The 18,511-nt window shown below is 34.8% G+C and overlaps 1 protein-coding gene across 1 annotated transcript; it reads right to left on the bottom strand.

Moving 5' to 3' along the window:
* Positions 1–140: 140 nt before the first annotated feature.
* On the bottom strand, positions 141–18,185 carry PI4K2B (phosphatidylinositol 4-kinase type 2 beta). The gene is made up of 9 exons (XM_009696298.1): positions 18,031–18,185; positions 12,583–12,783; positions 11,952–12,083; positions 10,428–10,581; positions 8,769–8,836; positions 8,159–8,258; positions 5,454–5,587; positions 4,295–4,354; positions 141–1,692 (listed from the first exon to the last, which is right to left on the bottom strand). Exons 1-9 carry the CDS (start codon positions 18,163–18,165, stop codon positions 1,519–1,521), a joined length of 1,158 nt encoding a protein of 385 aa, XP_009694600.1. The 5' UTR covers positions 18,166–18,185; the 3' UTR covers positions 141–1,518.
* Positions 18,186–18,511: the final 326 nt, after the last annotated feature.

Here is an 18,511-nt window from a genome sequence, read left to right as displayed (position 1 = left end):
CTAAAACGCGTGCATTTTAGACTATGACACTTATTTTCTTCAGTAGGTATGTCTCATACATAAACACCATCTTTAATTTTTTTAATAAACTGGTTAAAAACAACCATGGAAAGTTTATAAAGGTGGCCCTTTCAATCCTATTTTGAATTCCACCATACAGTGAGTTTTACATTTAAGGCTTAAACGTTTCAGTTAATCATGTGAATTGCTGACATGCTACATTAATATTTACATCCACTTAAAATTATATAAAATACAAGCATTTTATTATTTGAGGTCAACAGTATTGCTTAGAATTACAAAATACAGCAATGTCTGAAATACTGAAGGTTTCATAAAAGCAGCAATTTTTCTCCCATTCCCAGTCTTAACTGTCCAGAAAATTACTAAAATAAAAATATTTACCATGTTACATAAGCCACAGATCTAGAAACATGACCATCAAATCTTAAACCAAGTAACTTAAACATAAGTGCAAATGGGAATTGGCAGATGAGCATGACACTGCTGAGGGCACAATAATAAGTCTCTGTGCTTTATGTATTACAGTTGGGTTTTCTTCTGGTCAAAAAAATAACGGTGTGTTTAGATAGAAATTTAGAAGGCAGACTGGCGTCCTGATGAACGTTAGTGCTTCTGCCATTAATAGCGCAGAACCACCCTGGTGACAACTGATGAACACATTTATACACATATGGCAAAACAAACCTATAACAACATGGTGCAATTCTTTCATTGTGATAGAATACAATGAAATATCACAATTTTTCATACATGTGCTTTAATACACAAGTTCTAAAAGCTACAGGTGAAATTTCAACCTCTGAAATGTACACTCAGCTTATTTCATCACAGTAGGAACTGTGTGTACTTAATGGGGTTGAACTTTGCTGCAATTCAACTATTTAACAATTTTTGGTCCCCACATGCAAAAAAACTACTTGGAGAGTTTTTTCCCTTCTCCCTTTCATTTCTCAAGGACAGACTGATTATTTTTTTTAGTGCATGACTTTTCAAGTAACTAGCCTACGAAAATCTATGAACAGCTTAAAATATCAGGAAGAAATTCCAAGGAAAAGCATTTTCACAATCAAAGATAATATTCTGTCTTTTTTTTTTCCAAAGACCATATAAAAAGAAATTGATAGTGTATAGGTTCTCATATTTATATTAAACAAAAAGAATTATTGTTATATTCAAAAGAAGTTTCTCAGCATACGCAAACTGTGTATTTTCCCTTATTCAGAATATTATTCAGAATACATTAATTTAGCCTATAAAAATACAGTATGGACAAGTTCTTCTCATTCCCTGACATAAGAATTCACAATTTGGACACAAAAATTGTAAACTTTTATTACATTCAAAATACATTTCTTAAGTCTTTAGAATTTAAGTTCTGAGGTGTCAGCAGTCAGAGCTCTTGGTATACAGCAGAAGTATGTTATTGCAGAGCCTTTACACGGAAGTAGCTTTCTAAAGTTAAGAGAAACTTACTCTTCCCACATATCTTTGTTGCTACCAGGAGGAAAAGAAAGGCTTCCTGCTATGAAAGGTCTGTGTGAACGCGTTACTCAGATGAACAATCCGGCCCTGACTTCCAGTGCTACTTCGCTCCACAATCACACGTGGCATCTGAACAAGCTGAATGGGACTTTTTTCATCCTTTAACGCCTGAGTAAGGTTTAGTATCTAAAAGAGTAACAGTAGGTAAGGTGAGGGTGTACAAATAACACTGTGTCTAACAGGCTTATAAATCAATTTTCTTAAATCAATTCTGTAGAGGACTGCACTGTCAGATAAATTATAAAAAGATACTCTATTGCAAGTAGAAATATTTTATTTATTTGGTAACATTATGACATCCTACCGCTACCCGACTACCCTTCTATTCTTTGAGTATTTCATGCGATCCTCTGCCAATTTTTGGAAAATGTTAGGGACAGAAATCTAACAGCATTTTAAATTTAGCACATCTCGTAAAAGTATTGCACCTTTAATGAAAAATACCTGCAAGAAAGCCATCAACATGTATTTAACATAGGATCTACCAGGAGTTTGGTTATAAATTATTTTCCTATCAGAAGATATGAAGCCATATTATTAACCCACACCAAACCCAGTGCTAAGATCCAAATTCAGCCCTCAGTTCCCAGGAGTCCATTATCTTCCTTCCAAAACTCTAGCGCTCATGAACTGCCCTGATAGTTTACTCCACATTCAATGTTATCCCGCTGAAAACTGAGGCAAGTATTCAATCTAGTTCTGGTGACACAACTGCATTCTCCTTAATATCAAGCCTTTTTTCCCTCCCGCACAATGCCCCTTTCTTCCTTGTGCGACTTACTGATCCTCTGCTCATTCTCCACTTTCATGGCTGAAGAACCCTGACAGATAGTCTTTTGCACAGTTTACTGCAGTTTGGCTCGTCCAGCAACTCCACTTGACATTTACATTTTCTAAGTTCTAAGGCAATCTTCTGTAGATCTGTGTTACCTGGTTGCTTAGTCTCTATATTCTTGAGAACTATTTATCTTGGGTTTGAAACCCTTCCCAATATTCCACACCCCACCCCAGGCTTCACAAAAATAGGCTTTTAAGTACTTTTAGTACCTTAGATTTAAAGTTCTCGCCCCTTACGTGCAAGATATATTTCTCTTCAGCTTCCTTATCTTTATCAACTAGATTCTTCTTTCGCTAAAGTTTTCATTTTTAAGGATGTATTTACAGATGTTTTGGCTATCCTACAAATTCATCTTAACAGAATGATTTCATTATCATGTGATCTAGATATCCAACTCTTCTACAATGCCCTTGTAACATATTTTGGTTTTATGCCACAAGCAAGTCTAAAATCAGTGCCAAAAGGCGTCACTTGCTGACGTATTTCCAATCACTTCCAAGAATAACTCATTATCTGCATTTCTTCCCTAAATCCATGCCTGAAAACCTGACATCTCCCACAGTGAAACACATTCTTGTGTAGCCAGGGAGACATTTAAAAAAAACCAAAACAAAAAAAACCCCAAACACCCAACCAACAAATCTCTGCTGAAATCCACCTCAGGGAAAGGGTGCAAAGAAAGAGTCCAGATAGAGTCCAGATACAGCCTTTACAGTGGGAAATTAATTTAGACAGTCTTAGCTAGATCTCTCTCAATTATATAGATAAGTTTTTTCCTTAAGCTTTTTGTTAAATAACAGATTCCCTGTAGCCAATTGTCTCATCACAAAGAAGCTACTTAACACAGTTTAAGAGGGATAAATTTCAGAAGTGACCTTCCAGTGATTGCACAAACTTCTCAGAAAAGTTATTTCTGAAATAACTCCTGTAATTCAATTTAATAAGTAAGGTTTGATGGCTTTTAGCCACCACACATACTAATCTTAACTGGGATTATGTTTGACTAAGCAGAGCTATAGTCTTGTGCAAGGTACTTCTTGATATAGGAAACTCTTCAGAGAAAAGGTCAGATTAAGCCACTCTAGGAATTGTGACTGTCTGTCTTTAAACTATCCATGTTGAATTTATTAATTAATTATTGACTTAATAAATTCAGGGCAAATGGGACTATTAATTTATCTAGTCCAATTCCCTCACATTTTCACAAATCATTGTTTCATGCTTACAATGAACTAAATTATTTGTTCTTAGCTAAAGCTTGTTTTCCAGTATATCACACTAGTCTTAAATTCTAAAACAGCAAGAAGATGGAAAAACCCTTCTCCTCTCATGTTTCAGTGTTAAAAAAAATTCCATCACTTAATTATCATGAAATTTCCAATCTGAAAATGGCTGGAGTGGTTCCAAGTATGGTTCTGACATTTGCTAGGAGGAAGAAATTTTATTACCTAAGATTGCTTTCTTGTAAGAAGTATTTCAATAATCAAGTTAACCCTCCAAAATAAAGTCACATTTATTTTAACAACATAACGAAATTACCCACCAAATTCTCAATCCAAGTTTGACTCCAGTGTTTCATTCTTAAAATACCTTCTAAGAATACATAGATATTAAGCCCTCCCCTTTCCCCTACAAAACCAGTATAGGCTCAATTACATTACTTAAGAAAATCATCTTCTATAAAAATAAAGTATACACTTTCTGCTGTCTCATCTATATGCAAATAAGAACAAACTCTAGAAAGAAATTTAGTCTTCTCAGATGAAAATACCTTCAAGTGCCTTTCAATTCAATAACATTGTTTCTGTAGCACTAAAAAAAAAAAGAACCAGCTGATAAGTGATGACAAATTAAATACAAAAATAAAAAAGTGTTAAAAAGCAGTCTTACCTGCCCCCTCATAACAGACATTTGGTTTTCAAAAGTAGCCTTGTCAAATCCTTTATCAGTCTTTATTAAAGAAAACAAACAGTTATTACAGGAAATGACCTATCTATTTTTAGCTATATATTTAGCATGCAAATTCATCAATTTCATAATATGCACAGTCATCTTTACCAACATTATAATAATTTTTGGAAGCTTCAAATAGTCAGAGTATGACCCACAGAAAGGTGTATTTATTGTAGCATTTTTCCGTATGTGAAAATGAAGGATGTCCACATCATGAAAGTAAAACACATCTGTGAATACAGCTTTAGGACATTGGTAGGTAGGGTTAACACCATCACATAATGTTACACTGCTCTGTCTCTCACCTTCACTCTGGCAAAAGAATATTTCCTCCTTCAGATTTATTAAATACTTCAACTTCCACTGGGTTTAACAGACAACCTAGAGTCACTCTGAATACAACTAAGTCAAAGACGCAAATATTGCAAGTGTTTCAGGATCTAGTTTTGATGTTACAACTCCATTTTTATTGAAAGTTTAAAATTTTCATTTCTTTCCATTCTGATCATTTGCATTATTTCACTTGAACATCCGACACAATTGTTTATGGAATGTTTCAGAGAAGGGCACTTCTTTACATGCCAATATTGTAGCACAGTTTCAGTATCTTTAAAATAAGTTTGACTTACTTTAAACGGTCAAGATTTCAGCATCAATTTCACACAGTACATATATGTAAAATTAAGTATATGAAAGATATGCAGGTACTTTAAGTTACATTAAATATATGATTTCCTCAGGTTGCTACGGTTTATCCAAAGTGCATACACACCACACAGGTATGTTAAGTGGAGTTTTTAGACAGATTTGTGCTACAAAAGTTAACTAGCTTTAATTGATTATGTGAAACTTAGACATATAAAAGGTAATTATGTTTACAGATGAGCTGATTACTATCAATTACCCACATTAGTGACACAGTTTCCTCTTAATTATACAAAGACTTTCTACTTCTACCATGCCAATGTTAAAGCTAAAATAGCACAATATCATGTCATATAGAAGTTAAATTCATAAAAAGAAAAACTGTCTAACTGTTCCATGACAGGTATTAGCTATTTCAGTAATGGTCAATTCAAAGAAGCACTCAATTCACCTTAAATAGTTCATAAAGATCTTCACAAAGATCCTGTACGAAGTTCATATCAGAAATGCGAGGAAGAACTAGGTCCCTGGTCTCCTGAGAGAAAGGAACTTTTGCTTGAGAAAGCCAAGCCCAGTGAAAGGGATCTAACACAGAAAAACAGTACATTTAATGATTAACAACAGGCAAAAATGAAATTGTCAAGTGCTTAGCACTGACACAGTACCCTGCTGCCTCCTGGAAGTTCTCAGTAACACACCACTTTTCACAACATAGTTACCCTATAGACTTCTTTTGGCTACAGTTACAAAAGCAGCTTTACAGCTACTTAGCCTTTTTTCCAAACAGAGAAAATACATTTTGAGTAAAAAATATTTAGTTGAAGCAATAAGTAAGAATGGTATATAAATTAAATACTGTAAGGAACAGCAGAGGCCTTCTAGCTTAGTAATGCAGTTTCCTTTGGAGTAAAATAATGGCTGCAATCAAATAGAAATCTTTCAGATGTTTGACTCATACTGAAGAAGTAACAAAAAAGTAGTTACTATTTTTTAATAAAATTTTCAGTTTATTAAAATGCCTTCTTCTAAGCATGCTGAGAAAAATATTCCTAACTTTTCACATAATTGCTATTAAACAGCTTTTTCAAGAGATACTATAAGAGTAATTAATATTACCAGATGTTAAGAGAAGACACCAAACAGTACCAGTTGCAGGAACTGAGGAACCTCACCAGTAGCAGGCCATCCACTGAACTTCCCAATACTGCTCACAGCCCTTTCAGTCTGACAGTCCAGTCAGTTTTCCATCCACCTCACAACAAACATCTCACATTTCACTACAAGAATACTGTGAGAGACAACGCAGAAGGCCTTGAAAAAGTCAAGCAAAATCAGTATTCACTGCCTTCCCCTCATCCACTAAGCCGGTTATCTTATCATTAAAAGCCATCTAGTCGGTCAAACACAGCTCGTCCTTGGTAAATTCATGCTAGCTTCCCCATCACCTCCTTGTTCTTCACGCACTTGAACATGGCTTCCAGGCGGATGCATTCCACAATCTTCACGGGGACTGGGGTTAGGCTGGCTACCCCATCATTCGTCATACCCTGCATCTTGCCCTTCTTGAAGATGGATGTGACACTTACCTTTTCCTGGACATCAGCATTACTACAGTTTTTCAAGAGTGATGAGAAAATAGCCTCACTACAAAATCAGCCATCTCCCATCGTGTTTCCAATGCATCCCATCTACTCCTGTGAACTTCTGTATGTCCATTTTGCTTAAGTGCTCCCTTTCTTCTGCTTTGGGTAATGATTCATTCCCAGAGGCTCTGCTTATGAGCTCTGGGACCTAAGAGCCTCAGAGCAAATCTTACAAGTGAAAACTGAGGCAAAGTCAGCAGTGAATAACTTGTTCTTTCTTATGCCTTTTGCCTATAGCTCTTCGCTGCACTTTTCTTCAGGCTCACTCTCACTTTGATTTTACTTAACCCTCTCTTGTTGGCCCTTTATGTCCTCTGCTAGCTTTATTCCAGCTGACCTTTGACTTCCCACATTCCATTCTTGCACTTTTGGACAAAGTCTCTAAATCCCTTTTTTATTTTATTTTTTTTAAAATGTGCTTAATTTTTGTGTCCCAGTTGAGTCAGGAGTTTCCTGTTCATCCCTGCTGGACCATCTTCCTGCCTTTTGGATAGGCTGTTGTCTGGCTTTGAGGAGGTTAACCTTGACAATCAACCACCTCTAGTCATCAAGAAAACATGCTCTACCTGTCAAGAGCCTGCAATTTTAAACAAGACTATGCTACAAGTTTACCTTTACAGAATTGGCACATACTTCTCCAACTGTAAAAGAATTCTAAAGGATCATCCAAGTGTATTACTTTTGATGCTGAAGTAAAAGATGGTATAAAACAAGCAATAACTGCTGTGTCTCTGCAACAGCTGCAGAAGTGACTGTAGCCAAGAGATCTGTACAACAACAACTATTGAGTATCAAGATATACAGAGACTGTACAGAGCCCTGGGCGGGGTAATTAAGTAGCCTTTTGATGGCAAAACTAGCCTACACAACTGCCATAACTACCCGAGTGGCTAACAGTCCACAGAAATAACTGCAAACCCTGTTGGGCACTTCCCTCTAAACTATAAGCAGAGATGTGGTCAGAAGCAATCTAGCTTTAACAGTAATACCAATTTTCAGCCTGCTTGAAAATACTAACTGAAGATTAACTTCCACAAAGTAAGCTAAAGCTGAGAACCAAGTAAAAATAACATATAACTTGTCTACTTGTTCACCTACAACAGCACCCTTTGTTTTGAAATAGAAATTTGGCTATTAGACAGACAATTTGTATATCCTTGCACTCAAGTAATTTTCCACCATGTTTTTCAAGTAAACACACAAGAAACACGTTGCTAAATTTTTCCAGTTCCACCATCAGTCAGTTTACATACAGTAGGATGTTTATGAATATTACGTGTTAATATTGTTTAAAGGCATAAGGATAAAAAAAATACAACAAAGAATTAAGTCACATATGCCACTAAAAATGGCATCTGTTGCTAACTTTCTGAAGAACAGTACATTATTTAAATATTCAATATATAACTACAGTGATGATTTCTTAGTTTCCTACTACAATGACCCAAACAAAAAATACTTATTTGGAAGTTACTCTCCCAAAAGGAAGATGATTGAAGAATGCAATACTTACATGCCCTCCACTCATCAGGATGCTTAAAAGGAAATGCTAAACCATTGTCAATTGCAGCAATTTTAATAGTAGATTCTTTAGTTATAGTCCATTGGCTATCCTACAGAAGGAATATTTAAAAAATAAGTGATGCCTATGTGCTTACAAAAATAGTGAAATAAATTAAAAATACTCAATAATACACTTCTTAGCTTCACTGCTTAAAGTCAACTTAAACAATATAAAGGAGTATCCAAATAAACTCCAGCACATATAATTCTTACTCTACCACCACTAAAGAGGAGCCCTTCCCCCAAATACAAGATAAGCAGAGCACATAGCTGAAGAAATGTGCTTGAGCAACAGTGGGCAGTTTTATTAATATTACAGCCCAAGCCAGTAAAGAAAAAAATACAGAACAATAAAAATAACTTCTAGCACTCTTCCATCCAGACTAGTCTAATCCAAATAGCTTTTCCATTTATTTTGCCTAGAACAATTTGCATTTACCATATTTCTTGAGATCATGCATCAGAATTGAAGCCATGCACTTAATCCTCTGCAAGACCAAGCTATAAAACTAAACAATTTAAGGAATACATGTACATTTTTCAGAGTACAATTTTCTTACCTTATCTGACAGATCAAGTCCATCATCTTGTTTTTCATACCTGACTAACCAGTTATCATTACCTCTGTCTTAAAACAGGAAATGCACATCACAACACGTCATTTATAAAGAAACGATCATCTAAGGTGATACACAATGACTAATACTGTAAATTGAGAATTTACCAAAGGAGTCAGGCAAAACTGTTCAAAAAGTTTTTTCCATCACAATATATGTGTTTTAGCTTTACTGAAATGTATGAGGTAACTGATTTACTGGAAAGACAAAAAAACATACCAAGTGTTCTTAGGTATGTATTATTAGTTTCCTCAACTGGCTGAATATACATCAAAATATCAGGAAAGCTACGAGAAACTATTTCTCATCCATTTTATGCAGAAAGATTGGCTGTTGTGTGCATTTTTCCTGGGGAAAAGACTATCAGCAGCAGCAATGACAATGACTTAATTTTTAAGCTTGTTTTAATGCTGATGGGGAAAGGGAGAGGCCCTCCAAAATTACAGATGGTGTGATGTTTGACTACATGGAGGAAACAGACTCTTCAAAGATAGAGGGAGGGAAAAAAGCCTGAAGAGCCTTTCAGAAGCTGAAAATATCCGCACCGTTCAGACAAAACTGAGGCATTGAAGACTTTGACAATGTCTTTCAGATGGAGGATGATTGCATGGATTTGTAGGTCCTTCTGTCATCTTAAGGTCTTCCCTTAAGTTTAGTTACCCATCAGAAGATTTTAATGTTCCATCATGATTAGATATATTAGATGAAGGTAAAATCATCCATGTAACGAGGTTTTGCATTTTGAGTATTTTCCTCACAATTTTAAGAACGTCACAAGACACAGTAATTGTTAGGAAACCCTGGGATCTATTTGATAAAGCTGACAGACCATAGCAGCAGCTAGGAAGTATTACATTCTTATGCGACTTTCTTCTTTTAGTTTGCTTCTAAAAAGCCACAGGTTACAGTGGTTTATTTTCAGTGAGATTCCTTTCTAACAAGTGAATTTAAGAAAAGCAAAATGAACTAGAGCTGGTATATCTGAAGAAGAGTAAAGATGCCCACTTCTGACAAAGCAGCAAAGGAAGTATTTTAAATATAAAATTGCCTTTGGATTCTTGAGGAAATAAATCACCTACAGAGTCAACAGAAGAATCCCAGCTTCTGAGTGAAAGAAACAAAAATGTAGGAGAACTGAGAGAAATACATCACAGATGTACTTCGTGCCTCGTCACAACGAATGTGAACTATTTTGCACTGATGCAAAACTGTGCTGTTTTCGGCTCCAGCTTAGGATAAAAGGAAGGGTAGTCACGGTTTTTCTTATGGTTCCTGAAACCCCATCATCCCTTATCCTAATCAGGGGAAACAGACAGTTAATAGCCTACTGACAGAATTAAAGCATAAGAAAAATATTTGTTCCTGAATTCTTACATCACTTAAAAATATCAAGTAACAGCCAAAAAGGTTGTTTGGATTTTGTTATATTGCAATATTTAATGTTTGAAGCCAAAGTAAACTTTTTAAAGTTTAAAATGCAACATTCTGGCCTTCAATTGTGAAAAAAGCATCTGAAATGCATTAAAAGCAGCTTTCAGCCAGCATTGCTTACCATTTCTGGCTCACAAAAGTAGACAGATATACAGAGATGCTAACAAATACCTGTATTTCTGATGACATAATCCAAGACAACCAATCTTTCAAACTGTGACTGAAATTCTTTCCTTGTGTTCTCAGGTAAAGGATCAGTTTCAAACTTCCTGAGCCAGTAGTCAGCTTCCTTATATCCTTCAACAAACAGCTGGAAGGAGCCAACCTGAGATATTAAGAAACTGCCTTTGGAAAATGCACTTGGGTAGGTCACATAACTAATCTTAACATTAACAGAAAAACTGATTAGATCATTTCATAGTTCAGAACACAGGAAGTATGACATTAAAAAAAAGATTACTAAGTGGTTTCTCTTTTATTCATAAATTCTAAAAAATGTAAGACTCAAATCACAAGGGTTTTTTTCTGAGCTTTTAGTGGTTTGTTTGGCTTTTTAACTATTAAAACAGCACTCACTGAGTTTACCAGGAATAAAATGTAGCCAGACAGCTCAGCATAAATGAACACTCAATATTAGGAGTAATAGTTGAAATAAAGAGAAAGAAATAACATCTGTTTTCTTTTTCACTGGAAACACTTGGTTCAATAGTTCCTAGGAAACTCACCAAGAATTACAGGAGAAAAATCTTCCTCTCTGACAAACTCGTATGTTTCACTGATGAGAACAGCAGCATTAACCATTTTTCAAGACAGACACCTTTTTGCATGAAAATGGCTGAAATACATTTTCCAAAAGAGTCCAAGAAAGAAAACTACAGATGCCGTAGGCTCCACATGTGGGCAACAGGAAAGGTGCTCAAGATTAAAATTCAGAAGAGGACTTATAATTCAAGAAGTAAAATGCAGATAGATGCACATGTGCAGAGACATGGATAAATACATAGCATGTGGAATAACCATGCTGATACAAGCTTGTATAATGTATGTCACATGGATCAAAATTGCTGGGAACTGACACAAGTGGATTACCCAAGCTGTACATAATCTGCGTTCTAAAAGTTTAGGAGTAGAATACTGTGGTGATATTTTGGGGAGACAATAAGGCTCATCAGGCAAGAAAGATGTGAGGTTTTAGTCAGTGCAGTATCGCACACGAGATGAAAGTAAGGTAGGATAAACAAAGCAATAGGATACCTAAAAGAGTAAAACGAATAATAGAAGGGAAAGAAAATAAGATTTAGGAAAAATGAAAGAACTAGATAAATTGCAGGGCAGAAACGATTAGGCAATATAAAAACATGACACTGAAGAGAAATGTACTAAACAGTCAAGAAAAAGAAAAAAAAGTGAGAGATGTACAACATTTTAACATGTTACTTCTCCAGCAGAAAGCTAGGCTGCAAACCGAAGCAAAAAGTGGCAAGATTATTAAAGTAGTTCAAATGAAGGAATGATGTAAGGGTAGATAGATTTTGTGCAGAAATAGTCACATTTATCAAACTTCAGTCATTCAGAGATATTTTCAACAAGCAACAAGGTTTTTCTTCTACTGTTGAAGTTACCGGTAATTTTTTTTTTTAATTCAGTTTTGTGTAAGAATCAGGAAATACACAAATTACTTATTTTTCACCTTACCTTAGGAGGTAGTCCAATTCGATTAAATTTTTTAGCAACTTTTGGCACTTTCTCTAAAGCATATTTTTTTCCTCTTGACTTTGCACGATCTATCGCACTGTAATTAAAGGTCTCACTGACAAGCCAGACAACCTTAAAATATGAAAGTTAAAAACACAGTTTAGAATTCCTTATTATTTCAATTATAAATTTACAGTAAATTTTATGCTCAGCTGTCAAAAAAAGCGAAAAGGAAGCATCAGACATTTCTAACAGACACATTTTATACAAAAAGGTGAATATTTGCTATTTTACATATCTCAAACAAAAATGGGAATCTTTATATGCTGCTTTTTGCAATTTTTGCCATCTCACCAAAACACGAGGCAAAAGTGTCAGAAAACGTTAGAAACTGAAGTGGTTCCAAAGAAGAGATTCAATTCAGATCTCAAATTTATCCTTTAAAATAAAAAAAATCAGTCACTAATTCTACACCAAACCACTATGCCTTTGGACTTGTAATAGTTTATAAATGACTTAGGGATAATGCATGATATACAAGGATGTCTCCACAACTACAGTCCAGAGACTGACAAATCTGTCACTATATAATTTTGTTTGCATTCAATAATTTATGCATTTTAACATTTACCTTAGTTTTAGGTACAACTCCTAGCCCCAGCTTGTCATCCACAAGATAGGCACCAGCTTCAGAAAGGTATCCCTGATTCGGAACGAGGCAGCCTCTGCCAAAGCAGCAAGGACAACAAACTTTGTGAAAATATTTGGTCCATTTTGGATTTAGATGTCCATAAGGCTCTTCAGATTTTGGTTTGAACACTCCAATAATTTTCTGGGATAAAAATATAAAATTAAAGTATGAATACTTTGAGTTGCAAAAGATTAAAATTATTTTGAAAATTACTTATTTGAAGGTATTGGTTAGATACTATACATTGCATTTTACAGTTCCTCTTTTTAGATGATGAAATAATAAAACCAACAAAATGGTATTCCAAATAAATTTATCACCAAATGCTTGTCTAAAAGTAGTACAAATTCAAAATAAGTTCTTCATAAGAGAAAATCAAAACCAGCTAACGTTTACCAGTCTTACAAAATTAGAGGACTGCATTTTAGAATATATTTTTTTATATTCTAAATTTTTTATAAAGGAGGTTTTAAAAGTAGTTTTAAAAATCATTTTCAGCCCACCAATTAACTCATTGACAAGATATTTCAGAGACATAATGGTTCCAGAAAAGTGACAAACATACAGAATGCTAATAATCAAATGTTACCTTTTCTCTTTTATGTCTATTTTATTTAGTGCTTTAAGTTTGAAGGGATCACAATGTTCTGCACTTTGCAATTCCAAAGAGTGCTGTCGTTTACCACTGCTGTAGATTGCTCAACTCAAAGCTGACAATGGTTCACATTATCAGCCACAATTTACATTGGAAATATGTAGCAAAGCTTAAAACTACTCAGAGTACTGCATCCAATTTTGGACGCTATGCTTCAAGAAATCTGTTAACAAACTGGAGAAAGTTGAAAAAACAATGAGAATAAGCACAAAAAATAGTAATAATGAAGGACTGTATGAACGGGAATTGTTTAGGCCAAGAGAAATGGGGCACAATGAACTATGTAATAGGTTGCTATAGAGAAAAAAGGAACCACGCATTTACTGTTAACAAGCCAAGAAATGATAGGTTTAAATCCCAGCAGGTAAGTTGCAAAAAAAAAAAAAAATCAAAACCAAACCCTTTTGAACCTTAAGAGCGGCTCGAGAGTGGAACAGACTGCCAGGTTGTGGAGTCTCCAAAACAGAATGCCACTGACAACAGGTTAGTTAGACATTCATCAAGAACCAGGTTAAAATGATCCTGCTCCACAACATGGGCATTAAATAGATGATTTCTCAAGGTCCCTCCTACACATAATTCTATATTTGTTAATCTCAAACTACGATATTATTAACACACTAAAATACATAACCTTCCAACTGTCTGTGACAAACTTGAGCCTAGTACACAAAGACCATATAATGACTCTTCTATAGCTCAAATGAAATGCTGTAGAAATGCATTTCTACATTCCTTCTCACAGGACCATGGTTAGTAAATCAAATTCTTATCTAATAAATATTTAAGAACAACTGTTTAAGAAGCATTTTCACACATTAGGACTTTCCTGAATCCTTACAAAAAAAAGTGAACATCTCAATAAGCTAAAGACTGTCTGTGTTGCACCAACACTCATAGCTGATTTATACTCTTAAGTCATGAAGAAGTTTGCTGGCAGTCAGAAATCAGGCTTTCTGCTTCACTAACTGCTGATTCAACCAGATTAGGGAGAGGACTTGACTAGTTCTAGCTTCTGGAGAATTTTCACCCACTTTGTCCAAGACAAGCTAACTACAAAGAACTTCATTTGGTTTGTAAACAGATTACACAAGACACTAGGCATCAGTAGCATCATCTGTCTTGTCCATCTATTTTGATTCATTCCCATCAACTACAGGGAGAAATAAGTTACAAAATATCACTATTTACATTCATCCTATAAAGTAAGTTTCCTATCAACAGTGGCAGGAAACAAATCGACAAAAATTGTCTTGTTTTCAGTGTGCTGTTATCTGTGATTCTAAAGTTACATCCAAAATCACGAGCAAGCTCTACGCAACTGCACAGACACAATTCAATTTTGACCTACACAAAAGGTTACACTTAGAATAAATATTCGAAAGGTCGTGATGTTCTCTTAACATTTTACTTTTTTTTTTTAATTAAATCACAACACTTTGGAAATTGAATTTACTTGGTATGCAAGTTTAGTCAAAATTCTAACGTTAGGTTTAGAATTGTTTAAAAGTTACCTAATTTTTTCCTGCTCAGAACAAAGCTAACAGCTTTTAATTTCCCAGAAATGTCATGGTGTATTTGGTAGTATATGTCAAGCCATTAATTATCTCTCTTCTGAATCACTCTTTGGATAATACTGCCTACAAACTGTCTATTTTATAATGGAGCTTAGCTCATTCCATTACTTGCCTGGACTGTACTATGCTATACTATCAAATCTAGATACGGTTTTCAAGGTTTCACTGAAGTTAGAACCTTGCTAAACTTTGCAGAGCCACTGCTGCTGAGGATCACAGTAGAACCAGAAAGTTCAATACCTAGACAATCTACCAAGGCCAGTCTTAATTTTGCAAGCCAAAATTAATTTCTAGGCTGACTCCATTGGCACTACCAATTAGCTAATAGCTAAACTGTCAAAAACATGTTGCAGAATAGTTTGTAACAGACACAATGACTTTGACTTTATTGGTTACACAATGAACAGCAAATGTTGAAACATTCAACACTTCAGCTGAACTGCTGAGCTGAACTGCTTCACATCAGTATACAACTATGCCAATAAATGCAAAAAGTTAAAACTAAAATTGCTTAATTAAAATTATTATCTGATAGACCCAAATCAACGAATAAGATGACCTAACAGAACAGGTTATTTTACCTATAACTTGGTATTAGTGTAGGTAAACACTTCAGAAGCTGACCAGTAAGAAAGTTTAGCACATCTATAATAAGCTCTTCCCCAGCATAAGGACGACGAGATTACTCAAGAAGAACAGGAGAAAGTAAGTCACAAAACCGGTCTGAAGTAGAATGATGCAATACTCTGTCAAACAGGATGTGAAATCCATTCTAAAAATGGGAGTTGCACTACTGACAAAATGAAGTTTTATCAGACTTTTAATATGGATAACAAATTTAGATAAGCTCTAAATTTAGTGCAAAGAATAAACACAAAATTGAAAATCAGCTAGGAGCTCAGTAGCATTATTCTCTCAGTCTCATGTTGGCAAATACTTCCATATTTTGTAATGAAATTTTTCTGGCCCACATAAAAAAAAAATAAATTGGTGTTGTTTTAGTCTTTATTGCTCCTCAATACTTACATTCGAATCAATGACCTGCATGAAGGGGGAGGGGAAGTCACTACTAGGAACTTAACTAGGAACAAAACCAACACTTCACTGCAAAACAGAAGTAAAACCAACAAGAAAACCATTATGTAAGAAACAAGGAAATAAGGTGCTCCATCCAAAATACTATGGTTACAAAAATGATGTGTAAGTACTCTCTCATTAGCACCAGGGCACCGTGAGTCTCTCAGGCATTTGCTAGTCACCAAAAAACTGCAAAATCAGTCTGGAGAGGCTTCAGACAGAAGAGATATGCACATATGGAAATCCAGAACCAGCATGATTTTTTTTCCTAGTAAATTCTCTACTAACTGTCTAAGAATAAAAGACCTTGATTGTACAGTATTGAGAAAATCTCCAAAAACCCCACCTAACCGGTTTTAAAGCATTTTTAGCATAACACTGTAGAATACTCTTTAGACACGTCATGCACTAAGTTTTTTGAAAAGTGTTGATTTAAACCAGTATTGGGTTACTCACTCAGAATTTTTCCTATTTCATATTAAATAAAATCCTAATTAAAATACCTCTTTTAAAAAAGTATAAAGTTTGAATACATACATATAAGCATACAACCTGAAAACCTACAAAGAACTAAACTACTGAAATAGGGAAGTGACCTGAAGTTTAAGCGTGCTGAAACTTTGAGCAGGTTTTCATATTAACAGCACTGTATGCGACAGCAAAAAACCCACAAAGCAATTAGAGAAATATTTTTTTTTCCCTTCCAATTTCAAAAAAGAGAGAGAGACTTCTTCCCAACCTACTTTGGCTCTCCTCCACCAGAACAAAAGGGGTCATACTAACAAACATTGCTGGAACACAGAAGTATGAACCGCAACGTGCGGTTCTTAGATTTTGAAGGGGTAGTTCTGCCACTTCCCATCTTAGAAATAAATTCATAAATCACATATTTGTTTGTATTAAGTCAGGTAACTATTCTAAAAATCACCCATTCAATAAAGTGTAAAAGCTATCACTAGAAAAGAGGCATTAAAACAAACTAAACATCTATGAAAATTAACTGGCAAAACAGGAATATATTCTATAATGACCAATAATGTGAAGAAAAGCTAAGTAAAAACCGTAATACTTCCTAAGCAAATGGGAGACGACCATTTTGGGGATATAGGAAAGAACAACAATCTTGAATACATTCTGAAAACCTGTGCACTTAAAAGTGTTTCAACATCCATGTTCAACACAAGTGGGATCTTCAGGATTAATGAACACCTACATCTACCTAAGACCAGAAGACTGCCGATTGAGCTTCAAATAAAATCGGATATGACAAATTAACAAAGGTGCAGGGGTTAGGAGTCTTCTTTTTTGGAACAGGCTGGTAAGCAAAGTATTTCTGATTTAAAGAAAACAATATAAAAGTATGTCTGAAGCATCATTTTCTCTTACTAAATAATGCCAACCAAATGTTACTTTTCAAGCAAGATATTCAGGTAACTGTTACTTCTCTATCTCAAAGTAACCTCAGGATATCTCTTTCAGGATCACCATTCAACCATTTACAACTAAGGGAGGGGAAAACAAATCTTCAAGTTAAGATTCAGCAGACAAGTACAAGTAAAAATGCAGAATCTTTTGTATCACTCTTCTTGTCCATCTACCAATCATACAGGAGGAAGAAGACATGACCTAAATAAAAGACTATCTAAAAAGAAAAGAGATAAAAATATAAGAGGCTTGGCTAAAGAAACCTAAACAGTACCAAAATCAGAAGCTCAGTTGTGTCAAAAATCAATTAAAACATACAAAGAACAAAATTTTAGGTTCTGCACAAAGGAATTCCTGAATTGGTTTCAGATGTTAAAGAGGCCTTTTTATTTTCCCCATATCTCTTTGATGCAGACGATTCAAAACATGGTAAAACTGAAACAGAGAAATAATAGTTACTTTGGCTTAGCTTAGGCTGCAAGACATAATTAGAAACCTAAGTATTACTTGCGTTGATTTTTCCAACATAGATTCTGGCATACCATAAATTATTAAACAACTTATTTAAACGAATTTCCCTTTAAATAGAGTTTTTAAATTTCCATTTTAAACTCCTTGGTGATAACGTCTCTGACTTTGCAGTAACATGCTCACCCCTTTTGGATCCTTGGCAAAGTAACTCCCACTGGATCCTTGAGAGATTCTTTCTGGAAAAACTCCACATTCTATAGCTTGTTCTGCTCTCAGAATAATTTCTGCAAATTCTGGATCATCTAAAAATATATTCATATCAGCAGTATGTCCCGTATGCCCTGAAAGATAAGAAAACAAGCAATCTTAAGTGTAATTTGTACTACGAATTAACAACTTCCGTAAACTAACTGAAAAGTTAAGTCTTCCCTGCTAACGCCCATTCAATAGCAGGCTGAAAAACCTTGTCCATTAAATCAGTGCAAGTTTTCCCACTGATTTACTCACATCTAATCAACCTTTGGTTTCAAGTAAATGAGCTGAATCTGCAACAACTAATTTGAAACTACCACTGCAAAGCATCTATACTTTTCCAGGATTTTTTTTTTATTTACATAAGGAAGCCTGTAAGAAAAAAATCCTTCAAAATCATATCTGTAAAAAA

Source organism: Cariama cristata, unplaced genomic scaffold, assembly GCF_000690535.1.
Source record: "Cariama cristata isolate BGI_N322 unplaced genomic scaffold, ASM69053v1 scaffold45372, whole genome shotgun sequence".
In the NCBI taxonomy this organism is placed as follows: domain Eukaryota; kingdom Metazoa; phylum Chordata; class Aves; order Cariamiformes; family Cariamidae; genus Cariama; species Cariama cristata.
This window is presented reverse-complemented; position numbering and strand designations above follow the sequence as displayed.